This window comes from Acipenser ruthenus, chromosome 5 (genome assembly GCF_902713425.1).
Source record: "Acipenser ruthenus chromosome 5, fAciRut3.2 maternal haplotype, whole genome shotgun sequence".
Classification (NCBI taxonomy): Eukaryota; Metazoa; Chordata; class Actinopteri; order Acipenseriformes; family Acipenseridae; genus Acipenser; species Acipenser ruthenus.
In genome coordinates, this window is record NC_081193.1 from 71400688 (window position 1) to 71428627 (window position 27940).

The following is a 27940-nucleotide window of genomic DNA, read 5'->3' on the forward strand; positions in this document are numbered from 1 at the left end:
ACCGAGATGGAATCTCCCAGTCTGAACCGGTTTCAACCGGTTACGAGTTTGTTGCTTGAGCGAAGAAGAAGCGCAGGCTTACAGTCACTTAAACCGCCCCGCTGCATTAAATATTTCAGAAAGAGAAATAAAACAGTAAATCAAGGATTATTTTGTTTCATAAAATGAGCCGGAATAACATGTTACATAGCGTGCCGTAATTATTGTAGGAAAACATAGTTGTGTTTCTTACTGGCAATTCTCATTCTGGGAAATACAGTACAGAAATTCTAACACGGTATTTCATCTTTTCTAAATTATCTGGCTAGAAAGCCACATTGCTTTAATTTTAAAACTGATTTGGCATTTTTTGTAGCAGATATTTGTGGTTTGTGTACCACCCATTGAAACCAGTAAGTTCACGTTGCAGACTTAAAAACTATTTTTACTGTTTCTCATCCAGAAATAAAACCAAAAGGAGAGGCAGTTGTTTAAAACATAGGTAAGTGAACAATGCATAAATACTGCTTTTCAGGAACTATGCAGAGGGGTGTGTGTGTTGTTAAAACTCATAGAGGGTTGTGTGTAATAATGTGAAAGGGAAGGCCTTATGAGAAATTGAATGAAGTCGATCCACCAGTCAGAACGTCCGTGTGGGGACGCAGTAGAGATGACGCTTTACTACAAGTGTGGTTGCTAGTATTAAATCGGAACAAAATATAAATTCACCAAAAGACAATACAACTAAAGTGATTTTTTGTGATTGTGTGTTAAAAATGTGTAGAAGTTTCTGGAAATGTTTTCGACAGCATTGAGATGTCCATGTGGATCACGTGCTCCCTGTTCCAGAGGGAGGGGTTGGTGTTAATCCGTGAAAAAATATATAAACAGAATTATTAATGAATCTTAACATTTTGTGTATTTTTTCTGATGACGGTCTTTTTTTATGTGGAGCCACGGGAGCGTATAATGTGTTCTCTCTTCCCCCCCCCCCCCGTGTTCAGATTGCTGGGTTTATGCCACAGAGTATGGTTTTCGTCTCTGAATTGTATTCAGGTTTTTAAAAAGCAAGACACATGATCAATTTATGTTACACTTTGGTAATTTGATTTTAAGGTAATAAATTATGCGGTTTATTGTAAGGCATCTTATCTGACAAAACGTGCAGTTGTATTGCATTACCGATAAAGGCCGTAACCCACTCCCCTAATAGTAAATATAAGTAAGTTGTTGTGCATGAGGATATTTAAAATGAGTGTTACTGTATTAAGTTTGATTTTACCTATTTCTCAGGGTCACGGGAGTTTTTGATGCATGGCACTGACAAAAAACAAAATTGCATTAGTTGAAACCACCTGCACACACGTGTAAAGTTTTTGTTTTCTGCTTTTGTTAAATATTTTTTTCCTGTTGTCGATTAGATATTAAAACAAGTAACTACTGCTTTGTGTTTGGTGGTTGCTATGTTTATTATTCAACTGAACAGCAGAATGTACTGCTGCTTTAAGTACCATTTTGTAATAATAAAAAAGGGCGGGTGAATGTGTATGGCAATAGGTTTCTCCCAACTGAGATCAGTTTCGTTTATTAACAGTAGAACGTGATGTGCCCAGAAAATGATACCACATTTGGCTGACACTACTTACTATGGCAGAACAAATTAAAAAAACAAAAACAAACACAAATGCAAAAAAACTGAAAGTGTGTGTCTAACAAACAGTAGTTTTTAACCGCTATTACTGTACACAAACTAATTTATGGTAAATATGATACCGTTGCGATACCAATTATAACCACCGCCAAACAACTTGTAACACTAGTGTACTACTCGTTCAAATAAACTAATGATTTTGATTGAGTTTTTTTAAGAACGTTGTTGTCGCTGTTTGCGTCCCGGTACACCTCTGTACAAATTAAGCACTGCTGATTTTCATACCTTTAAATGAAATGACAGATTTGCAGGATGAAATACATTTTAAGCACGACAATTGTTTAAAATAATAATAATAAATAATACAAAAGGGTTTAAAACGTAAAAAAGGCCTTGAACAAAAAGGTGGTTTAACAGGTGTTGCTATAGCAACGTAAGATGTAATAGTCTACTTGATGCATTTTGTAATGCAGAATTCACAAAATGCAATACTAGACCGAGCTTATACTTGCATAAAGTTCAGTTAATGGCTGCTTTTACAACAGAAAAAAACAATGCCTTTGTCTCGTTGCCAAACCTTTATTTTCCCTTTAATACAATAGATAACATTACTATGATGGAAAAACAAACTACCAATTTCAAAAAATGCAGTATTTCTATGGATAAATGAATGCAATATAACAACTACGTCAAATATTGAAGCAGGTTATATATTTATAGTCTACTGGTTATTTAAATTTTGCAAAATGAGCTTTATCTGAATGTTGAGCAGTGAGTCATATCCCACAAACATCTTTACTTAAACAAACAAAAACAAAAATATATAGCTTTACATTGCAGAATTTATTGATAAATAATATTAAACAGCTGTCTGAAAAGTATATGTTTAGCTTTAATAGCCTACCTAAAGGCTATTTAAGTTCTATATTTATTTACTACTTCGAAAACAAATTATATGAAATGGTTAAAAATATATTTCAAGTCTTCTATAGTATTACAAGATGATGAATGTAGAAACATTTGCTATCACACCCAAAGTCGGCCTCTGTGCACTCATTCTTTACTATAATTTTTCCAGCATTCTGTCTTTATGTATGCTTATTAAAGCCACTGCATTTAAAGTTTAGTGTTTTTGCTTTTGCTGTGGAGAGTCATTTAATGTTTACTAGTTTTATTTAATTTTTTGGTGGCGGTGAAATTAAGATCCTTACAGCAAAATTGAAAGGTTCTGTACGCTGAAAGGCTGTCTATCTGCCACTGAACTGGGAGATGTATCCCTGTCCCGCAGTCTTATTACAGTCATGATCTGACACATTTTGAAACCTGAAGAAACATTATTTTTTGTCTCTAGATGTTGTAGCACCAGTAACACCGGTTGTTCCAGCACCTATGACTACAACTAAACTCTGTGCTATATTACAAGCACCCCTTTTCTCCACTGTGCACATGTTTCTTTTGTCAAAAAGTAAGAGTGAGGGGGCATGGCTTACCATTGCGATACCAATTATAGCAGTGACAGAAATATACCACAAGCCAACTAAGTTACTAAAGACCCAACTTGAGCTTTCTAAACAGCTTTAACTTCTCCAGAAACAGGTGGAGACTGTGCTGGGGTATCTGGGGGAGTGGCCTCCATCGTGATGTATTTCTGTTGTGAAATTACTTCTGTTGTGTTGTGGGCTTTTTGTATTTGTGTTTCCTGCTTTTGTGTGTTCTGGTTTGGTTTTTGCTTTCTAATTTGTATTTGTATTTCAATTTGCATTTTTTTTAAATTTGTTTTTGTTTTGCACTTCAGGGCCACCGTACATCCTAAATTTTTTAATGTCTTAAATGAGTTTAACATTAAAGTGCATACCCTATGTAACATTTGAAATGACAGTACTGGGCATTTGATATTCAGGAGAGTCTCTAGGTGGGAGTTATAATTCAGCAGGGAGAAATGCTTTTGATTAATTAGTTTGACTGTGGTATCCTAGTAGCATTATTTACTTGGTGTTTGTCCTCAAATCACTGGACTGTATTTGTCAAGAGATGACAATATAAATTGAATATTACTGTTGAAATGTTTTATGTGCTGCAAAGTTTCATGTCCTGAAAGACCTGTGGACTAACAGCTGTTTGGAATTGTATGCCCTAATCGCTGTTTAATTCACATGACTTTGCTTGTTGGATTTGTTTCTTACAGTAATCTATGCCAGCAATTATGACAATGTTAGCAGACCATGCAGCTCGTCAGCTGCTGGACTTCAGCCAGAAACTGGATATCAACCTACTGGACAGTGTGGTGAACTGTTTGTACCATGGTGAAGGTCCACAGGTAAATATATATTGAAATATATGCATGTTTATATTGGGTTCATAACTGGTATTCATCTTTACAACAAAAATAATGACATGTTCTTTTAATATGCTGAAGGCAGTTTTAATATTGCGCAACATGAGAACTTGGTTTCAAAATATTGTGCTTGATTTTGAGCCACTGCTTGTTTTTAAAAGAGCAAAACAATTTGAATCAAAGCAAATAAAATCCCTTTTTAAAGTAGTGTTTTTTTTTTATCAGGTCATTATGGTTTTAATGGAAATAATTCATACAGGTGCCCTTTTAATGGAGCAAATATACTATTAATAGCATGACTCCATCTAGTGTTCTGCAAAAAACTGTTGGGGGGGGGGGGGGGCTTTTTCAGTTAATGTTATAAGTTACTAATCAATTTCATTTTAATAACTCCAATTCACTTAGTAAGCATAGTCTGTCAATCTTAATAGTCGTAACCACCTGCTACATTTTTTTTAGGTTGAGGGAGCAGTTCAGTCTCCATGTCTGTCCAATACTTTACCTATTTTTTTTTTCTTTCAAGACTGCCTCAGTGCCTACCAAAGGTACCCAGCGCCAATTGCCAATCTAAATAGAAACCAGCAAGTCCCTTTTAGCTGAGGTGAAAGTCTAGTGCATTATTCCACAGCACTCTACAATATTAAGCTTTGTTTTTGTTTTATAGCAAAGAATGGCACAGGAGGTGTTGACCCATTTGAAAGAACATCCAGATGCTTGGACAAGAGTTGACACCATTTTGGAGTTTTCCCAGAATATGAACACCAAAGTAAGCAAACCTGTGGTTGGGAATAATTCTTTATAGTATTTGAATTCCATACTTCGAGGAAGTCATAAAGTAACCGTAATATGGTTTAATACTGGTCCTATAAAAACTAAATAGTTTTACCCTGGTTTGAAAGGGGGTGTTTGCTTGTTATCTGGGTCATGTTATGTTTTCATATTTGTGTCCATCACCAGTAGTGCTTTCTATCAGCCTGGGTTAAGATCTTTTCTCTCAAGCCTTTCTTCTTTTTCTTTTTCTGAAATAACTTTGATTTAAAGTCAACACACTAACTCTTCATAATCTTGCTTAGCGCTTGTTGAATTGTTGGATCCAGTTAATAGTCGGTGACCTTGCATTTCAAGTGTTGGTTAATAAAATCCTGGATTTCAAATTTACACGTACATTATGGGACTGAACGCGGTACCCTGTAATACATATAGCAAAACCTTGTTATTGGATTTATGTCTGTAGTTCACAGGACATTGCAAAAGTAAGCTTCCAGTATTGTTACAAATGATTATAAATCGGTGATTTTGTATATAAAAAAAAGAAGAAATCTTGCATAAAGTTTTGAAAACTGTAAATAAGTTTAAACAAAACCATTCTGAAAATACATAGTAGGCTACTCTGCTGCTGTCGCTGGTCTCTGGTTTTAAAAAAAAAAAAAAAGTGAAAAAATATGGAGTCATTAAAACTTGTCATCTGTGTCGCTGACTTATCCTCCAAAGCCAAGATCAAAATAGTTCAAAATACTGTATTGCGTTTAGTAGAGCTATGAATAAGACAATCACATGTTTTATTACTGTAGCTTATTAGGCAGCATTATAATAAAACCATAATAAAGTTTGCTGACGTTTTAAATATAAATAATGGTGTGTAGCTTACAGTGAAGGCAATAACCGTAACATAAGTTATGCTACTAAACTTGTGCATCGTTCCCTAAGTTTTCTTCTGCGCTTTAGTGTTTTTTGCAATTTTTTGCGTTTTTTATTGTTTTGTTTTAGCTACGAGAATCTAGCTGTGAACAAAACTGTCCTTAGTTTTTATTGGTTATGTGGGAGAAATGATGAATATTCTCATGACGTAAAATAAGACAGCCGGGAACAGCACTACTCTGGGGTACTGCAAGGTTTATATATATATATATATATATATATATATATATATATATATATATATATATATATATATATATATATATATATATAGTGCTGGGACAAATATCTGAACATTCAAACAAATATTTTTTTACATGTATTCGGATACAAAAATCAGACATTCGTATTCACTACAAGTGACAAAAATACCTTGCACTTATTTACCGCCTAACTGGAAATTTAATAAAATGAACCCAGTGAATAAAACCATTTTGCTACCTACTTTCCAGGCAGGTGGTAAACCTTTCTGTGAAGTAAACTTCTTGCCCTGATATTATATATTTTTTTGTTGCGACTTCCAAGTTATGTGTAATGTAAACCTGGGGACACGCTGCCCGATAAGATCGTTGCATCTCTCTGGCAGAGGCAATGGGTCAAATCAATTACAGTAGGCAAAACACAAGGCTAAGACACTATTGTATACGATTTTGGCTAGATGGCGGCATGATTGAAAACTACATAGGACTGGAGACATGCATATCTCTATCAATACACATACATACATACATACACAAGGTATTCCATTGTTTTTTATGACTGGTTGGACAACTTTTGAAAACAAGCCCTGACAGCCCCATAACATTGTACTTTTTAACTATGAAATATTTACACAATACTTTTTAAATTATAACTAATCACGTTTTTATTTACAATGTAGGGAACATACTGTGTTGAACAAATGCTTATAATGAATATATGTATTGTGGATTGGGTCTTAATTGTAAATAAAAATGGTATTTGGTATAATTTAATTGAAATGCTATTAATAATAAATAAATCATGGTTATAGCAGTAGTTTAAGTACTGTATTCTGTAAACATTTAGTCTAATAGTTAACATCAGAGTATCAATATATGAAGAAGAAAGTTTTTGTCTTTCTTCTGTCTGTTCCTTTATGCATTCGGACCACACAGGAGCCAGTACAACCAAACTTTGCATGGCCTGCTCTTTCATCCACGGGAAGGTCGAAGGCTATTTTTGGATGCAAAATCTTGACCCCTGGGGTACTTTATTTAGTAACCCCATTGCTGGATCACTACAGTGGCCATGTATGTCAAGTTAAACCCACAAAACCAAAACAAAAATAATAAAAAGAACAAAAATTTAAATGGCAAAAACCAAAAAGTAAAGTTAAAAAAAGGGAAAGGGGTCCGAGCACATTGTGTGACACCCAAGATCGGTAACTTATAGGAAACCATAAGGCTACCGTTCCCCAGTTTGTCATGCATGAAATACTGAATTTCCCCAGGTACTTCAGCTAGTACATCATATACAAACCAATGGAATACCTTGTGTGTGTGTGTGTGTGTGTGTGTGTGTGTGTGTGTTTATTAACAGAGAGAAAATACATGTGTGTCTGTCTCCAGTCATGTGACTGAACGCGGTGAACTCATTGGTTGCTGTCTTTGAGACTTGGAAGTGGGGCATCGCAAAATATTAAACATGTTTAAACTTTGCAAGCCGATTGAAATCAATCGGCCAATCCTGTAAAATCGCATCGCAAAGCATAACACACTGCCCGATGCGAATGAAAAATCGCGTCGCTATTGATTGCATCGGGCAGTGTGTCCCCAGCTTAATAAATGAGAAGCAAAGTGGTGTTTTTTTCACCTTCATTTTACAACACCATTTCCACATTTGTTTTATTGAAGTGTTAGTTAAATTTCAGTTTTCATTTGCTTGTTAATCTACAAAAAGGCACAAGTAAACCTTGTGTGATTAGTTGATGAAAACGTGTCTATGGCCACTGTTTACTGTGAAGAAACTGCAATGGCAAGGAATGAAAAAAAAAAAAAACATGGGGTGTGTTATGTACTATATTTCGGGAATAAACAAAACAGCGTTTAACTTGAACTGCTATTTGGCATCCTTTTGTTTTGTAGTTAATTCACTGGGGTAAAGTAAGTCCTACACAACTTATTCTTTACTCCTGGGATGTTTTTCTGTTTTAACTTGTTACATATTGTAAGGTGTTGCTGTAAAATCAAGGCACACACACAGGGGCCACGGCCCCGCCCACTGCCCCTGCTGCTATGCTGTCTCTGCCTGCGTTCATAGCAATATAATGGCATTTATTACTTTTTGAAAAACTAACGAATACCTGAATGAATATTTAAATTGAGCTATTATCTGAACATGAAAATCCTGTGTTTGTCCCAGCACTATCTATATATAATATATATATATAATATATAATATAGTTTGCAAGTATATTCAATACTGTAGTTTTAATTTGATTACCCAAGTCTTTATACCATTATCTAAAGCTTTTGTGAATCTTCATGTTTGTTTGTTTATTTATATATATACACACACGTGTGTGTGCGTTAAAAAATATTTAGGTGAAACGGCTAGAAGAATTCATATACATTTGTTTTTAGACTTTCTCAAAGTAGTGGCAAATGGCAGTGTTTGCTTTTTTTGCTTGCCTGTAAATGTTGCACTTTCTACTGACAGACATTACTAATGTTTGAGTTGATTTGTCAACAGTATTTTAAAACACAAATTTGTATCTTGTGAAAATTGAGATGATTAGAGGAACAGAAAGAAAACAAAAGGTAAACATTTCTTAAATTATCTAAATTTAATTTTCTATAGTGCATCAATTTAGCACTGACATTGGGCTTTTAATGAAATAATTCATTTTTTTTATTCAATCTGTTTACTATTTGATATTAATATTAATGTTCCATTATGTTGATTGCTTGTAATAGGAAGAAACGGGGTGTCTTCCTGTGCAACTGACACAGCTAGGCTTTGACGGCAGGCCTCCACAAGGTCTACCCTTTTGATTCCCTTTAACTGAATTCTGTTCATCAATTGTATTGTTTCATGGGCAGAGGGAGGGGGTAGGTTTGGGTAGCCTTCATAACACCTAGAATGCTGCAGGCATTTCTTCCGTAGGGATCAATTTATACTTCTCCTTTATTGTTTCATTTTTGTATTTGCATTGATTTCTTTTACAAAATAAATACAAATAACTTTGCCTTCTCGGCATTACCACACTAATTTTAATGATTTAAGGTTTTATTTTTCTAAATGGAGTTAAAGGTGTAGTAGAAAGTTTTACTCCTAACGTTTATCTTTAGAAGTTGATTTCAACAAAATTCTCCTTGCACACTAATCTTGAACATAATTAAAGTTATATATTGATAAAATGCACTTATTAATGCCATTCCTTGACCATTGTCAGTAGGTTTGAAATGTTTCTGCTTTGCAAACTGAACAGCTGTAACTTTTTTAGTAGTTTTTCTTTCTTCTATGTTAAATCAATTGATCCCTAAGGTCGAAATTCCAGTTATCCTAATTTCAATTTTAAAAACTAACATTTTAAAAAATGTATGTTGAATTTTAATTTGATAGAAATAAAAAGGGGGGTGGGGGATGGAGCTGAACTCATAAGTAAACCTGTGGGTTGTCTTGCTGTTCCTTAAGAGAAACACCAGGTCAAGGTGAAAACCAGTTTTATTTACTTTGCTAAGGGGTCTACAGCCCTTTCTGTATATTCACCTGACCAGGTCGTCAGGAAGACTAGTAACTGGATCCTTCAGTACTGTCTGGTTTGCTAAGTTTTGAAGTCTGGTTGCTTGCCAGAAATTAACTTGTGGTGTGTGTATATATATATATATATATATATATATATATATATATATATATATATATATATATATAATGTATATATATATGTATATAGTTTCTCTGGCTTCCAGACTTGCTAGGTATGTAGCCAATCTGGCTGTTGGATTTTTTCTTTTTTTTTTTTTTCTCTTCCTGAGTTTCACCTTGTGGTGTGAACCTGGATAAACAGCAGGACTTCTTCATGGTTTGATGTAAAAGTAGGTGCTTGTAGGAAAATCATGAAATCTGCATGATTTGTTGTAAAAAGGGTAATGTTATTATTTTTATAGAAATGTAACTTTCATAAATGTTTGCACATGTAAAAATCCATATGGTATTTCAGGCAGACATAATTAAAAGCAAATATGTGTTTTTAAAAGTACAATGCTTATGTTTTATGAGTTTGGAGTTATAATCCCCTAACTTTATATTTTTGTTATATTACAGTACTATGCACTGCAAATCTTGGAAACAGTTATAAAAACAAGATGGAAGATTCTTCCCAGAAATCAGTGTGAAGGTAATAAAATTAATTTGGGGGAATCTTATGACAGGTTATTTAGGGTTACATTATAGTGACAGTCTGCTATGAAACCCCAGATTATTATTATACACTCGAGTGATTATGTTTCTCCTGGATGATGGGGGGAATGAACTGGTATTTAAGATATCAACACCAAAAGATCCCAGAGACTGTTTGTTTATTTCTTATTGTGTTCAATAAAACCCATTTGTGGTGCAGATCACTGTTTAATTTACAGTAGAGGTACAGCACACACTTATTTCAATCTGTGTTATTTGATTTGATCATTTCTCCTTAACTTCCGAGCAGTTTTCGGGATCTTCAAATCTTAGAACCCAAAAATGTAATCACCCATGTTTCCTTTTTAAGAGAAAGTTTGAGTCAATACCTGACTTGGTTTATTTCAGCCAATGCCATCTGGCTCAATTCAATAATCACTCAACCTTTATGAAACCATGTTTTCGTTATTACTATTTAATTACCCAGTTTATTAAAAAGAGAAACAGGAAATGGGTGCTATTTGTATACTAGGGGTCAGTATAACTAACATAATAAAATGCACATAATGTTTTACAATTTCTCTTGTAACTACATGTCATGTAGCAGAATTCTGTATTCAGATTCAATGCTTTGGCTTTAAGGGTAGTGATATAGTGTATGTAGAGCCAGATGTCATTTTCAGCTGCTTTTTCAATATTTTGCGCTTCTTGTTAGAAAGGTGTAATTGAAACGGGGCACAAGGCATGGTTTTCTCTGGTGCACATGATGAGAGGAGGAACAACTTGCCTTGGGCTGTGTTAACAATTCACAGCAAAAATGTATTGTTTTTCCCCAAAAGACCCTGTTTTGAGAAATATTAATTATATTTCATGAGCTGGAAATACAGGTTGATTCAACCAATTAATTCCTGGGACATATGTGTGTGTGGAGGGTTACATTCTAAAAGAGAATGTGAAACAACTTTAATGACCTTTAGCAAGCAGTAGTCCATCACCTGTTAGAATTTTAATGGGACTTAACTGTATGTCCTTCATTTGATTATGTACTTGTTTGTTTAATTAAGGGGTTTCTACTGCAATTTAACAACTGGGGTTGATGCTGTATACTGTATAACAATACACTTTGCTTTAGGGATGCAATGGTTATGATTTTTCCAAAATCGAAACTGATATTTGCATACAATTCCAAATCAAAGAAAGAGAGAACCAAACCGAAACCACATTTTTTTCTGTGTGTTCTGGAGCTCATCGCATACTTTGCTGCATATTAACATGCCTTAATTTTGATATGGTTACATAAATCAAAAGTTTTGACAAGACTTATCTGATTGATTCTGACGGCGCTAAGTACAGAGAACCACAGCTTCACATTTAGGCTCTGTTCAGATTCTAGGGCTGTTTTTATACACAAACTCATCCTGCATACCCTAACTTAAACCTTTTGTTAAAACAATGAAACTTAAAAGTGAAAAACTGAAGTTGGAAGTCTTATGTCTGTTAAGACCTAATAAAAAAACAAAAATGAAGTAACACTGCTAAACTGACAAACAGTCAAATGCTAAAGTATTGAAAGAAAATAAAGTGTTTGAGGTTACGAACCATTTTGAAACTGGAATAAACAGTAAACCGGGCAAAGTTACAAAATGAAAGTGATGCTGCAGACAAATATCTGGAAGCTGTTTTAAATTAAATGCTTCTGCGAGCAGGTCAGTTTATTTTTATTAAGGTAGCTTAACATGTACTGTGCATGTATTGAAATTAGTTTAGTTTGTCTGTTTATGTTGCTGTATCCTAGCGGCATATAGACTGATTTCAAGTGTAAGGGCCTATCCAAAGTCATGTGTATAAATATTGCGTAAGCTGCAGTTCTACTCGGATATGATTTGCATGTGATTTGCCATTTGCAACCAACTGCGGTGACAAGGGAGAGGGGAAGGGTAATTGGAAAATATAGTTTAACTATTAATGTTTTATTCTTTCGACATTGTCTAATTGTATAATATATTGGTATGAGTGATGCAGTAACCCTGTATTGAGCTGTATTTGTCATAGTTTAAAAAAAAATAATAATAAAGTGTGTAATAATGGTATGTCCCATTCCCTTGGCTACACAAATGCAGTTCAGTTGTTCAGTTTTAAACTTTTATTTTGGGTTTACTGAAAACAGACTGGGCATGAAAAAGGGCATGGAAAAAAAACTGAACCCATCATAACTGACATATAACTTGTAAACATTTTCAGTGCTGATTTTACAAAGTTGATTGAATGAAAATACTGTCCCAACGGTATAATGTGTGAATTGTTTTGGATAAACCCTGTACCTTTTCACCATGACATGATAAATATCGAACAAAGCAGCACATTTTGTCTTTCACCTTGGATGTTTCTTTTCTTTTAGGAATAAAAAAATACGTTGTTGGTTTGATTATCAAGACTTCATCTGATGCAACAAATGTAGAGGTAAGAAGCTTAACCTTTTGTACAAAATATACAAGCTCTTAAATCTTCGTGATTGTTCAGGGGTCAGTTCTGTTTCTAAAATGAATGCCAACATAACTGAAATATAGCTACTAGTTTCAGGCACAGGGATTGTTTGAATTGGCTCTGAGCAGCAAGGCATGAAGAAGTAGTCATTTGGGCTGATTGAGCACTGCCCGGTTACCAGATTTTCCCCATTCCTGTTGCTACCTCTGAATAATTTAACGTCTATTGGACATTAGTCTGCCTTAAATAAATATTCATTTATTTAAATGTGTTTTCCCAGTTATTTACCTATTGAATTATTCACTTACAGCAACCAATGAGTGTGTTAGTAACATGCATTCCCTGTCGTAGCATAAAGCAAGCCATGTATTTCACCATGATCTACATCTGTGACACAAACACTTTTTCTAATATCTTCAACCATGTTTTATCACAATGGGAAATAGTCTTGTAGGTATTTTTGAATAACTGATGACTAAAGTAAAGAATGAACTTAACAAATACAGTATGCAACATATGTAAACAAACTTTCCAAATGTTAAAGTCACTTAGCATTTAACCCCTTTGCAGCATCTATCGGCTATGTTTGATTCTCCTAGTGGTCTTTGGGTAGCCGCCATTGGCCATGTTCAATTTTGTGCTACGAGTCCCTTCTTAGATATGTAACTACAGCATCCCGTCCTTAAACTGCACCACTGTACCATCAAGCCTTTTACGAACCTGCCAGACTTGTCTCCATTTACTTGTGCTGCATTCACACTGGGTCCGTTTTAAAAACTGACACAGACTGGTTTGTTTAGTTTGAAACTACAGTGCTCCCCTTTATAAGGAGGCCCTTTTTATACTGCGCCACAGTTATAAGGCAGTACGCTCCCATTTGCCCCATAATGCCATTACGCTAGTATTCTCGTTAAGGCGGAACACAAACAGCACAGTCTCTTGACTATGGCTCCTGACTACAGCGGTATAAAGGGGGAGCACTGTATATCAATTTGCTTTCTGTTCACACTTCTCTGCAAGCAAAGGGACAGAGTTTGTTTGGATGCAAACAGAAGTAGTGTTCTTCCACTGGAGACATTAAACGGTCATTTGAGAAAACACTGAATATATCTGCCCGGTTCGGATTGGATTTTGGTGTCTGACCCAGTTTCTGTCAGCGCTTCAGTTTCTTACACTGTCCATGCAGTTTAGGGTTACCAGATTTCAAGAGTGAAACTGCTGGAATGTTTTTTTTCTTTTCTTCAATTCACTGATGTCTTAGCAACTCATGTCAGATTTGTAATGGATGCCACCATTGCATAAACTCCACTCTCAATGTAACATTAAAAAAAAAAAAAATCCATTTCTAATCTGCAAGCGCAACAGCTTTCAGTTTAAAAGCTAAGTTGCAGGACGACTTCGCCATCCTGATCAAGTTGTATCTGCAGAAATTAACTTCAATATACGCCTCCCTCAAATACCTTAAACGCAATAAAAAAAAAACGATGCCTTTCGAAAACCATAGTACTTTTAATTACCGCCGTCCTTTAAGTGCTGCCCTTGAATAAACACTGCAGCTGTTTTTAACAATTAAAAAATAAATTCTGCAAGCGTTAATTTAAAGTAATATGGTACTTAAATGTATTAGATGTTTTTGTTGTCCTTTTGAAATAAATACAAATACAATGTTTTTGTAAGGCGCTTTGGGAATGTGGGTCTTGAGAGAGTGATAGCTGCAACACCAATCAAAGCCACATTCTGCAAAGTGAGCAGCCTGGCAATCAAGCTGTGTAACGGACAAGTCTGGCAGGTTTGCAAAAGGTTTGACTGTCTCTGTATGAAGTTTCTGGCAGTTTAATGACGGAATGCTGTAGTTACAAATATAAACACGGTTGTATTGCCTTTTTTTGTTTTTATTCTTTTAGAAAGAGAAGGTTTACATTGGGAAACTGAACATGATTCTGGTTCAGGTATGTGTCAAGATTTCTATTTAATGAAATTCATCTTTAAACTCCTGCCACCCAAATAAACAGCAACACCAAAAAACACTTTGCAGTATTTACACCAACCTTTTGTTTGCAGATACTGAAACAGGAGTGGCCCAAACACTGGCCAACGTTTATAAGTGACATTGTGGGAGCCAGTAGGACCAGTGAAAGCCTCTGCCAGAACAACATGATCATTCTCAAGCTGTTGAGTGAGGAGGTGTTCGATTTTTCCAGTGGACAGATGACCCAGGTGAAAGCAAAGCATTTGAAAGACAGGTATGAGGAGTATGAATTTGGTTTGGTGCTTGTTACGCACAAATAATACTGAACGTACATAATATAATGTTTCTCTCTTCTGTTCTCCCCCCCCCCCCCAACCCCATCTAGCATGTGCAATGAGTTTTCACAGATTTTCCAGCTCTGTCAGTTTGTCATGGTAGGTTAAATGATATTTAAGCTAAATCTGTTTTTTTTTTAATCAAAAGATAGTTTCCGTTATTTTATGAACCTTACTTCTTTTGATAGGAAAACTCTCAGAATGCTCCTCTTGTCCATGCAACCCTGGAGACGTTACTCAGATTCCTAAACTGGATTCCGCTTGGATATATTTTTGAGACAAAACTGATCAGCACACTTGTATACAAGGTATTTGATTAATATTTAACTGCATAATATTGCATTTATTTTTTTATACAGAAAACTAAGCTATATCTTGATGAACCAAAAACTAAAACTGAATTTGGGGAAGTCTATTAGTTACTGTCATAAAACAATAAAATGATGGACTTCTGATTTGAAACATTTGTCTACAATAATTGCTAACTTAATTTTAATACATATACAGAATCTAAAGAAACAAGGTGTGATTTTGAGTGCACTTGAGACCACAGTGGAATGTTGTAGACAGATAATTTTATAAAATAAGCTTGTTGGAGACATTTAAAGATAGGAGAATGTTAACGTGTACAAAAATTTGTTTCAGTTTTTAAACGTTCCAATGTTTCGAAATGTGACGCTTAAGTGCCTGACGGAGATTGCTGGTGTGAGTGTCAGTCAATATGAGGAGCAGTTTGTTACTCTCTTCACACTGACAATGATGCAGTTGAAACAGGTAACCATCTTTCACAAGTTTTAACTAATAACCTGCTTCAGGGTTAGTGTATTGTTTTAATCTGTAAATATCAGAAGCAAGTTGTTAATCATTTCTGTGTAATTCTTTTGAAATATCTAGATATCTGACCTCTATGAAAAATGAAGTATTTTTGGTCTAGAGTTTGGTAAAGCAACTGTTCTGTTTTTAAACCTTTTTTTTTTTCTTTGTGTAGATGCTTCCTTTAAACACCAATATCAGATTGGCTTATTCAAATGGAAAAGATGATGAGCAGAATTTTATTCAGAACCTTAGCTTGTTTCTCTGTACGTTTTTAAAAGAACATGGGCAACTCGTAGAAAAGAGGCTCAACCTAAGGGAAACTCTGATGGAGGTAAGTTATAGTTAAACAACTTTTAAATTTATACAGTATTTGAACAGTTCTGTGTGATTCATTGTAGGGGGAAGCGTATTTGGTGAGTAACTTAAGCATACATTCTGGCCTCTGGTAATGGCTTGGCTGAAGTTTTAAAGACTACAGATATATCTTGGGAATGCATTCTGTTTTTTATAGCATTTATGAGCTGTTGAACAAGCTGTGGTTGTAGGTCATTGTGTCCCAGCTTAATACTGACAACTGATTGGCCATGGTTGTGTTTTTTATTAGATTTTTTGGGGTGTGTTTTGGTTTTGTTTTCTATGAACCTATGCTTGGGCATTTATCTGGTTGTATTCTACATGTTTTGGCAGTTGGGCATTGTGGTTATCACTGGCAGAGGATATGTAAAATATCTTGTTTTTATTTCAGGCTCTTCATTACATGTTGTTGGTATCAGAAGTTGAAGAAACAGAGATTTTTAAGATTTGTCTTGAGTACTGGAATCATTTGGCAGCTGAACTCTATCGGGAAAGTCCATTTTCAACATCGACATCTCCATTATTGTCAGGAAGTCAACACTTTGATGTCCCTCCTCGAAGGCAGCTGTATTTACCAGTGTTGTCAAAAGTGAGTAATGTACTAATGGTGGTTGATCTTTACTAATGCTTTGACTCTGGCAGGGCTGCCATTTCTGATGCACATGACTGATTACATAGCAGAACTTCATTTTTTTTATACTTCTCATAAGCCAATATTTCCAAACTTTTATATCTATATTCTTGAATGTTAGTGTTCACTTAAGTGTGCCAAGTTAACAGTGGTTCATACAAAAAAAATACAATTTTAAAATACCAATGTGAGGACTAACAGTCCGAAAATGAAAATTAGGCTTTTGTACATTTATTTAGGGCTAAAATGTTTACATTTACATTTTATCAAGGGTCGTCTGCTTATGGTCAGTCGAATGGCTAAACCAGAAGAAGTGCTGGTTGTGGAAAATGACCAAGGAGAAGTTGTAAGAGAATTTATGAAGGACACCGATTCCATCAACTTGTATAAAAACATGAGGGAGACGCTTGGTAAGTTTAAATGACCTTCAGTATATTCTATCTTGAGTGTTTGTGTGGCTCTTGAATACATTTAAATACATGCTGTTTTCCTCCCCAGTGTACCTTACACATTTAGACTATGCAGACACAGAACGTATTATGACAGAGAAACTTCACAATCAAGTAAATGGTACAGAGTGGTCTTGGAAAAACCTGAATACACTTTGCTGGGCTATTGGTTCAATCAGTGGAGCGATGCATGAAGAAGATGAAAAGAGATTCTTGGTAACAGTTATTAAGGTATGTCAAAAATGGCCATCAAATGAGAATGAAGCCGGAAGTGCCCTTTTCATTCAGAATTTGTCTACTGATCACATCCTTGGTCAAAATAATATTTATTTTGTGTTTGTTGGATTTATTGTAGGAGCCTAGATATTTCTCATTACAAGTGCACTATTTACTTGTGTTCACCTCAGATATGGCATGTCGGGGATTCCCAACCACGAGATCCCATTCAATAAATAGAGCAGGCAATTGGGTAAAGAAATGGGTTATCCTTACAAATTGGTAATTTTAAAAACATACTTTTCTAATATATTTTAAAATTGGTATTTCTGCAAGGTGGGAGAAAAATCACTGCCAACTGCCTCTGCAGTAAATGGGGTTTCTTCTATGTCCGTATTTGCAGAGTGTTGCAAAGTCCAGGCTGCATTAGTTTGCATGTGGATTTTCATTGTGTAATGTTTTGAAACGTAGGTATTTTTTATTCGTAACCATAGACAGGTAGTGCAAGGGCATATTTGCTTGAGTAAATAGTGGAATCGTTTGGTTAAAATTAGTGCTGGTGAACAGGTGTTTTGTAAAAGAAGTGTGAAGATTAAGTGTAATTGGAAATGTGCTTAATGTTGAATTCCAATACAGACCAGATAATTGGCTACTAGAATATATTCATCTATAAATTTGCTACATTGTTGAATTCAATTGCAGCATCAGCCTTTTCTGGTTTTATTGGGTTCAAATATGGTAGTACAGTTGGCACTGCTTTATCGGGATGACTCGGGAGATGTAAAAATATCCAGAATAAGCGGCTGTCTCGATTAGAGAGGCCTTTGAGATGAGTTTGGTTACTTATGTTCATAATGTACGACCTGCATGAGGAGAGGTATTTTTTTTACTGTATTTGTAAATGAAGAGAATTAATGAAATCACATCACATTATAAGTAAATGTTAAATGGATCATTTGAAATCAGAATTGTTTTTTTTCCCTAAACAAACTCGTTGGTTTCTCAACTCGCAAATGACAGGTGAGGCATGAACCACTGGTTTACGCAAGTCAGAGTAATCCCTGCACTGTGCTACGCGAACCTGTCTTGTCTGAAACGCGATCCCCATTCATCATTTGAAAAGACTGTATCCCAATTAGATGAAGTGATGTAAAAAAAAAGACCTTTCATATATCTCATTTGTAGCAGATTGAAGACCTGAAAGTTTAGTTAAACTTTTACACTATTTAATATCTTCAATGTTGTTGGCTTTCAGGGCTATGGTCTGACACATTTTGAGCAAATGAAAATGAGCAAATTCTACCATGGGTTACAGTCGCAGACCAAATTATTCGCACCCTACGCTTATACCATAATTTACGGTAACAGATTGTGGACAAGCATTTAGTAAACGTCTCGTGAATTAACAAATAGTCTATCAAAAAATAAACATTTCATTTGAAGTAGGGGTTTTAATCAATTCCTGACTCATCGCACCTGTGGGCTGTAAATGATCAATTAATCTTGTGGTATCAAAAAACGGTATGAAATCTTGAAAAATGGCAGAGGGGACTTCTAAAGACCTTGGTAACAGGGCAAGTGGAAGGTATATGCAATATTTCACAATCTCGGAATGAAGAAAAAGACTACAATTTGCAACATTTGCTCACCTGTGCTTTCGTTTCATGGCAGTACTACAAGTTTATCATATAATTGCAAGAATTTTTAAAGATTTCATAACAGCTATATCATACTTTCTTTAGCTAACTAAAATAAAATAACACTCAAATTAAATTTCTCTTCTGCTAACCCAAGTAAAGTAATACTCAGTAAGTTTAGCATTGTTAATCTGAAACTTGAAAGTTTACAGCACCAAAAATGGTAATTAAACTAAGTTAACATTTTTAAACAACTCACTTTGGCTAACTTCAATTACATGTGAGGAAATATTTTCAAACTGTCAAATTACATTCAAGCAAATATATGTATATTAAACATTAGCTAGCATTCTGAAACGTTTGCGATTAAACCGCAGAATGTTGATACTTTATTAGTTGGAATTGTCTCTTCTATACAATACATCTTGGCTTCATTCATTTGATCTTCCAGTCCCTTGACTGCTAGAACACCCCCATGTCATGATTGAACCACCTCCATGTCTGACAGTAGGTACAAGGTTTTCTTCAATGAAGGCGGAAGAAGTTCTATTTTAGTCTCATTGGACTAGATAATTTTGTTGAATGTTGATGTTTCTTGACTTAATTCATAAAACAAACAGTCTTAAATTTCATTAAGTTGCTTACAGCGAGGTCTACGTGCATACAGCTCCTCTTCTGAGTTCTGTGTCGTTTTGTGCAGTTATTTCATGCACTACTATTATGCCTGATGGTTCAACATCTTTCTTCAAGTCACTGGCTTTTTAATTTTTGTAGCTGCTTGGACGAATTTAATCTTGATATATTGCTCTGATTGTGGATTTTTGTATTCCGTATTTATTTTGATACTGTAGCCATTTCCTTTGTACTTTGCGAAGAGTGCTTTTCTCAAACATTAATCCAACGCCATCTAAAGTTCAACAGATTTTGGAAATAATTGTCTCTTTTCCTGGCTATTATAATGCAGCTTAGTTACTGTGTAATGGTTTTCCATCTATCTATATATAGATATATATATATATATATATATATATATATATATATATATATATATATATAATATAATAATATATATATATATATATATATATATATATATATAATCTATCTATATATATAATATATCTATCTATCTATCTATCTATATATATATATATATATATATATATATATATATATATATATATATATATATACACAATTTGTAATTAGTTCTATAACATGTACAGTCTTAATGTAAAGGTGCCAGTACTATTTGGAATTTCAGTGTGGCATTAAGTGCTTTTAAAAAAAAAAAAAAAAAAAAAAAAAATGTAAAGATTATTTGTTAAACTGCCAGAAATGGTATATTGTGCTCTTTGCATAATTGGCAGCTAATGTTCACTAAATGCTTGTATTTAACATGTTTTCTTGAATTCTCTTGTCTGGAAATGTGGCTTAGTCTCATTTGGATCAGTGGTCAAATACATTAACCTTGTAAACCACTGTGAAAAATCACTGGTTTTTAATGCTGCCATTTCATAGAAAGGCTAATTTGTTCCTCTTTTTCAGGACCTCCTTGGACTATGTGAACAAAAGAGGGGAAAGGACAACAAAGCTATTATTGCATCAAATATAATGTACATTGTGGGGCAGTATCCCAGATTTCTCAGAGCCCACTGGAAGTTCTTGAAAACTGTGGTCAACAAGCTGTTTGAATTCATGCATGGTACATTTCTTTATTTTTTGTATTCTACTTATTTTGTATTAAATGTAATCTAATTGTAGGGGCTCCCAAGTGGCGCATCCGGTAAAGGCGCTCCACGTGGAGTGCAGGATGCGCTCTATAGTCTGGACGTCGCCGGTTCGAGTCCAGGCTATTCCACAGCCGACCGTGGACAGGAGCTCCCAGGGGGCGGCGCACAATTGGCCGAGCGTCTCCTGGGGGGGAGGGAGGGTTAGGTCGGCCAAGGTGTCCTCGGCTCACCGCACACCAGCGACCCCTGTAGTCTGGACGGGCGCCTGCTGGCTTGCCTGTAAGCTGCCCGAGAGCTGTGTTATCCTCTGACGCTGTAGCTCTTGAGTGGCTGCATGGTGAGTCCGCAGTGTGAAAAAAAAACGGTCGGCTGACGGTACACGCTTCGGAGGACAGTGTGTGTTCGTCTTCGCCCTCCCGAGTCAGCGCAGGGGTGGTAGCGGTGAGCTGAGCTTAAAAAAAATAATAATAATAATAATTGGCCATTCTAAATTGGGAGAAAATAATAAAAATAATTGGCAACGACTAAATTTATTAAAAACAAAAATGTAATCTAATTGTGTAGCCCAAGTTATGGTGTGTATCCTATTCTGGGGATGTATAGAGGATGTCTGTCCATCTAACTTTCTGTATCAGAAATGTAACTTCTGAAAATCCCTTGATTTTCTAAAGTGTTTCATAATATGGAGCAGGGAAGGAAATGAAGACTCCCACTGCATAGCAGTTTGATCCGATCCTGGTTTTACTATGAGTTTAGTAAGGCACAACTGTGCTTGTTACCTATACACACTGTGGCTAATCAAGCTCTTTGTAAAACCAGAAATAAGCGAAACTGCTATGCAATGGGAGTCTTACCTCCATCCCTGTGGTGGTATAAGGAGAAGTGTGTATTCAATTGGAATACACTTCTAAAGAATTTCCTTTTTAAAGTTTCAAATGGGGGAGGGGATTAACTTTGCTCTAGACATGCTTTAACACAGTATGGATATTTCAAAACGCACAAGCTTCCACTATAAATTCATACTGATGCAATACAAATATAAATAAATAAAATAAAGTATTGCTTCTGGCTTGCAGCTGTATTATTGGGTTATACCATTTTTTTTTTCCTTCAGAAACTCATGATGGTGTACAAGATATGGCATGTGACACATTTATTAAAATAGCCCAGAAATGCCGTAGGCACTTTGTTCAGGTGCAGGTAGGAGAAGTGATGCCATTTATAGATGAAATTCTGAACAACATTAACACAATAATCTGCGACCTTCAGCCACAACAGGTAAGGAGCATTTAATGTTATGCTGGATCTTGATATTCATGTTTTATTTGAAAGCACTGGAATGTGTTCAGGTGGTTGTAGTGCGGTGTTGGTTTGTTTCCATCATGTGTGTTTTAATAGATTTCTCTCTTAAAGGTTCATACGTTCTATGAAGCTGTCGGCTACATGATTGGGGCACAGACAGACCAAACAGTGCAGGAGCACTTAATAGAAAAATACATGCTCCTGCCTAACCAAGTGTGGGATAGCATCATTCAGCAGGCAACCAAAGTAAGTAATAAACATGGATTTCTTTTTTTTCATTTTGGGAACACTTTCTGTTCTATAGTTTTCTTAGGATGAGTTTAAAAAAAAAAAAAAAAAATGGAAACTTGATTTGAACATTCTTTAGCACAAGTTGAGAGTATCCAAATGTGTAATGCTTGCATTGTTACATGTACACAAAGTGGTTGACTACCTTTTTCGTTATACAGATGGCTTTTTATTTGTATTTAAATGTGGCAAGGGAGTTATGTTGCTAACAATGTTTGTTTGTTTTGTTTGTTCTATTTTAATAGAATGTAGACATTCTGAAGGATCCAGAAACAGTGAAGCAACTTGGCAGCATCCTGAAAACGAATGTAAGAGCATGTAAAGCTGTTGGTCATCCTTTCGTAATTCAGCTTGGCAGAATCTACCTGGATATGCTGAATGTGTACAAGTGCCTCAGTGAAAATATTTCTGCAGCAATTCAAACAAATGGTAAATTGACTTGTTGTTTTCTTTGGTTCCTTTCTTGCATACAAGTTCAATTTGTTATTTTTACAGACTGAAAGATGAGTGCTATACTGCATAACCCTTGCAAGTTTTTTTGTTGTAGATTAAGGCATCTGGTGGCTTTTTAATTTTAATGTGATGTGTTTACCACTTTTTGAAGCTGTAGCAACAATTTTTTTTTTTCTTTCCCCACCCCAATAGGAGAAATGGTGACAAAACAACCTTTGATAAGAAGTATGCGAACAGTGAAAAGGGAAACCTTGAAACTGATTTCAGGTTGGGTGAGCCGGTCCAATGATTCTCAGATGGCAAGTATTCTAATAGATTGCATATTTCTTACAAATTGAAATAACTGTCACAGGGATAGTAGCCAAATCTTGGGAATGATTTTTACATCTTAGTGGACCTCTTTTGCATGATGGTGTATTTAGACTTTTTTTTTATTTAATATTTACAGGTAGCGGAGAACTTTGTGCCCCCCCTCTTGGATGCAGTTCTTATTGATTATCAGAGGAATGTCCCTGCAGCCAGGGAGCCTGAAGTACTGAGTACCATGGCTACCATTGTGAATAAATTGGGTGGTCACATCACAGCTGAAATTCCACAGATATTTGATGCTGTCTTTGAATGTACTTTAAATATGATTAACAAAGTAAGTACATTGTGGGGAATCTTTTTGTTTTGATAGTGTTTTATTAAACAGACTTATTAACCCTTTCGTCCCCAAGTTGAAGGTCTAAAAGCAATCTATTGTTCTGATTTAACATATAGGTAGTGGGCTCTCGGGTCAGCTTGGAAGTCCATTTACCAACAAAATAATGTGGTGAAGCAGTCTGTTTGAACGCACTTTTATTCTTCAAACAATAATGCAAACAAAAGCCTAGCTCCTCTTATAGCCCTTACTTGAATAACAAAAATAAATTATTCAACTAAAATGGAGACGGCAAAGCCTTTTACTCCACTGACAAAAGTACAATTATGCAAATTTTAAAGAGTCCAATCAAAAGATACAAATCAAGACAGACAATTTATTGCACTTTTCTTCTCTTTTTCTAAATGCGCAGCTTTCTTCCTGCTGTCCCAACTCTTGTGTACCACTTCGGTGAGCTTTATATAGTCCAGCCCCGACAATTTAATTACCTGCAGGTGTTTCTCATTGTTTGGAAACTGCTGCCGCCTTGGCTCAAACACAGTAGTTAGTGTTGCACCAAGATGACTGCCGTTTTCAAGATTCCTCCCAGGGTCCGAAAGACACCATTTCCATTCAGGAATATATATACTCCTTCACAGGCAGCTCTTAACACAATTGACTGACTACATTTCTATTCTATTTTGTTTTTTTAAGGACTTTGAGGAATATCCTGAGCATCGAACAAATTTCTTCTTGCTGCTGCAGGCTGTAAATTTACATTGCTTCCCAGCATTCCTGGCCATTCCTCCTGCACAGTTCAAGTTGGTGTTGGATTCAATTATCTGGGCTTTTAAACACACAATGAGAAATGTTGCTGACACAGGTAGGCTACACAAGCTTTTTTTTGGCTAGTGTGAAAATTATTATTATTGTTACAAGGGTATGTTTTTTAAACTGATTTTTTGTTTAAAAATAATAATAGTGTGACGGAATGGGAGTAAATACAGTGACACTTAATTTAGCCTAAACTATAATTAATGTTGAAGCTGATGGCTTGGCCTCTTAGTTTTTCATAGGTGACATTTACATTTGTCTTGTATTTTTAGGTCTGCAGATACTGTATACCCTACTACAAAATGTTGCTCAGGAAGAGGCAGCTGCTCAAAGTTTCTACCAGACGTATTTCTGTGAAATTTTGCAACATATCTTCTCTGTAGTAACGGATACTTCTCATACTGCTGGTAAGTTTGTATTGTGAGTTTTTAAATAAAGGTCATTTTTAAAGTTTTTTGTAAAGATGATTTGAAGTGCACAAACTGATCTTAAATAACTAAAACACTTCTTTGTCTTGCAGGTTTAACAATGCATGCATCAATTCTTACATACATGTTTAATTTGGTGGAGGAAGGCAAGATAAATGCAGCATTGAATCCAGCAACTCCAGTCAACAACCAAATGTTTATTCAAGAGTATGTGGCCAATCTTCTCAAGTCAGCCTTCCCACACTTACAAGAGTAAGTAATTGTATGCTTGTTTCATTAAGCATCTGTGTGAGGGGACTTGGTATGAATTTACAAATCCACATCTATAGCTTCACATTTTCAGTGATATTGAAGCAACTTTGTATTTATTTTTCATTTACAGTGCCCAAGTAAAAGTATTTGTAACTGGGTTGTTCAGCTTGAATCAAGATATTCCTGCCTTCAAAGAACATCTAAGGGACTTTCTGGTACAAATTAAGGTAATGCATTTATTTCTCCTAAAAGCCCTTCTGTGAAACGGTGTACAGCTATGGCCAAAATTGCTTCATAGTCAAATGAAAGCAGCTGAGTGTTACATTAACATCTTGAATACAGCTTTGTAGCTTTCCATGTAGTTCACGAACAAATTACATTGAAAAATGTGACCTTTTTAGAAATGTAACATTAAATACTGTACTACTATTATGACTTCTGTTAGACTTTTGCTATATCATTTTTGTAGTTTCTTTGATTACATGATAAATAAAAGATCTACATGTTTTGTTTTTTATTCTCAATCCTAACGTTGTAGGTGATGCAAAACTTTGGGCCATAGCTGTAGTAGGCATGGCTTGCTGCAGCGTATGTATGCTGTTGCCCCCAATTTTTCCCTTTTCTCCTAGAAGAAAATCAGCATGCTAGGTCTTGGTTTCAGAAAGCTACACAGCCTATAATGTCCTGAAATTCAATGGGAAACAGAGATTTGTTGATGTGGCTGACAGAGTACTCCTTGCAAAGGCTGTAAATCAGCACTATAGTTCACTGCTATTGTGAACCAAACTGAGAGGGACTGTATTATATAACCATTTAAATTAGTAGGCTAACACTACCAGTAAGATAGCATGTGTTTAATTTTGACCCATTTTCTCTTTTGGTTTGTTTTTTCTACAAAAGGAGTTTGCTGGTGAAGATACAACAGACCTGTTCTTGGAAGAAAGAGAATCGTCTCTTCGACAAGCCCAGGAGGAGAAACACAAATTACAAATGTCTGTCCCTGGAATCCTAAATCCACATGAAATTCCAGAAGAAATGTGTGATTGAAGTTTGTTTAAGCCAAGTTTTGCATAGTTCCTTCTGAGCGGGTGTTGGCTGTCATATGGGAGCGAACTGCACTTGGGTATTTGTTGACCAAAACAATGCCAATATGTAAATTGCACCATTGTCATCTAGTGGCCCTTTTTACTTAGTATGCATTTTATAAGGAAACTTTCATGTGTAATATCTTTCCATTGTTAAAGCTTATGTTTGGTCATCTCCATTTAGATCTGCATGAGATTGTAAGAATTAAGGCATTTTAAAAAATAATAATAATAATAATAAAATTCCCATTGTCCAAGGCAGAAGAAACAATTTGTGTAAACGCCACTGCAAAATGGCTTCTAGAACTATTCTGTAGCTTATTACCATTTCGGTGGGATGTTACAGTAATGTACTCTGCAGCCTAGGAGAAACGTTGCAAGATCGAGGATTACAGTTAAGATTAAAGATGCTGCTTTTGTCAACAATGTAGGGTAAGGGTTAGCTCAATTGGATGTGCACAATCTAAACTATCGGAATTTGTTGCTAGACAGACTGCAGCAATATCATGTGCATATCATCCCAATGTAAAGCATCTTCAGTAACACGGGAACAGAGAACAGTTGGTTATTTTTACAGAATTTTGTGTATGTGTGCTGTCGCTTTCACGACAACAGCTTTTTGTTTTCCTCAATGAGGAGTGTTGCTCATTTGTGAGCTTTCATTAATTAGAAGTGAAAGTGGTTAAAATATTTATGGGTTAGCATTGGCTGCATCTTTATAACAACTCATGTTAATTCGGATGACTTGTTCTAATTTAAGTTGTTTACCATGCTGTAGTGCTTCAAGAACACTACTTAAGAGCAGAATAAAATTGGTTTACATTTCATTTTGTATTTTTTTTGCATCTTTCATTTTTATCTTAATTCTATCAATAATATTCAAGAGGCTTTTATTCAGAGAATTCATATTTGCCAACAGTATAATTAGGAGGAGAATGTATAAACCCAAATACTGATGTTTAATGCCTAGATGAAGAGAAAAAAAAACTCTCCCTAAGTGTTACATTTGTTGTGAAACTTTTTGAAACTCATTAAAGTTGAGAGAATTTTATAATCCATGGTCTTGGTGAGAATTTATTTTTATATTGGTGTTAAACATTTGAATCTAATTTTGTGTGTGACTGAATTCCTTAGGTAGTTATAAGATTACATTAGATGTAACAAGGGGGGGGGGCGGGAGATGGCTTTATATTAAGTGTCCTTGTGAGGTGATCTATGGTCAGTCTAAAATCTGATGATAACCTTCACTTTGACCTGTGGGGTCATGTGACTTTCTGGTTTATCACAATTGGCTTTCTAATTGGTACACATCCTATTTTATTCTCTGTCAAGTTCAATTGTGAGTATTCTACAATATTTCTATAAAGCTGCTGCCACACTGTCAAAGCCTCTTTCCTCCAACTATTTGAATTGGTTCATATTTGCAGGGCTGTGAACACTGCATTTATAAATGTTTTGGTGACTGACAATATGGCAGCCATATTAATCAGATACAACAGGTTCCACTGTATCAAAAAAGACACAGTTCACAACTGAGCAACTTTGACAACCTTTCAACAGTAGCAAGGTACTGAAAGTATGTAACAGTTAAACTTGTCGGTTAAATTATACATGTGCCTAAAACCACACCTTATACACCCACATCAACTGACTACATGCATAGCCAACTTAAACTGAAACTTGGACTTTGAGAGATTCTAAATCATTGCAGCTATCGTTGGCCAGCTTCACAGCATACCAGCACTGAATTCTCACACCAGGCACAGTTGTGTTCACTAATGAGTACAATATATCTGTGCTCCTAATTTGCTGCAAAGGTTGGACAAGTAATTATAAATCCATGCAATACGCATCACAAACTTGTAGGCTGCCCTGCACAATTGTTTAATTTGTTATGCAAATTGAATCAACATATATTCTTCACTTGGCAAATTACATACCACTTTGTAGTTTTCCATATACTTGTGAAATGCGACATGAAATACTGTACTACTATTATGGCTTCCAGTAGAGACTTTTGTGAAATA

At 35.3% G+C, this 27940-nt stretch overlaps 1 protein-coding gene across 1 annotated transcript; it reads left to right on the forward strand.

Moving 5' to 3' along the window:
* LOC117402968 (exportin-1-like) lies at positions 1-26967 on the forward strand. Its single transcript, XM_059024453.1, has 25 exons — positions 1-481; positions 3816-3947; positions 4630-4731; positions 9951-10023; positions 12424-12485; positions 14414-14458; positions 14571-14752; positions 14864-14912; positions 15002-15121; positions 15459-15587; positions 15802-15960; positions 16375-16572; positions 16886-17024; positions 17113-17294; positions 20465-20621; positions 21764-21927; positions 22063-22197; positions 22485-22668; positions 22885-22995; positions 23145-23335; positions 24029-24197; positions 24421-24555; positions 24669-24828; positions 24959-25055; positions 25729-26967. The coding sequence occupies exons 2-25, from the start codon at positions 3822-3824 to the stop codon at positions 25873-25875; spliced, it is 3216 nt and encodes a 1071-aa protein (XP_058880436.1). The 5' UTR covers positions 1-481; positions 3816-3821; the 3' UTR covers positions 25876-26967.
* Positions 26968-27940: the final 973 nt, after the last annotated feature.

Excerpts from the sequence above, each read along its gene's own strand:
- LOC117402968 (XM_059024453.1), top strand. The coding sequence starts at position 3,822 with ATGCCAGCAATTATGACAATGTTAGCAGACCATGCAGCTCGTCAGCTG. Across the intron at positions 17,295-20,464 it reads TCTTGGTAACAGTTATTAAG|GACCTCCTTGGACTATGTGA; the intron begins GTATGTCAAAAA and ends CCTCTTTTTCAG. Across the intron at positions 24,829-24,958 it reads GCCTTCCCACACTTACAAGA|TGCCCAAGTAAAAGTATTTG; the intron begins GTAAGTAATTGT and ends TTTCATTTACAG.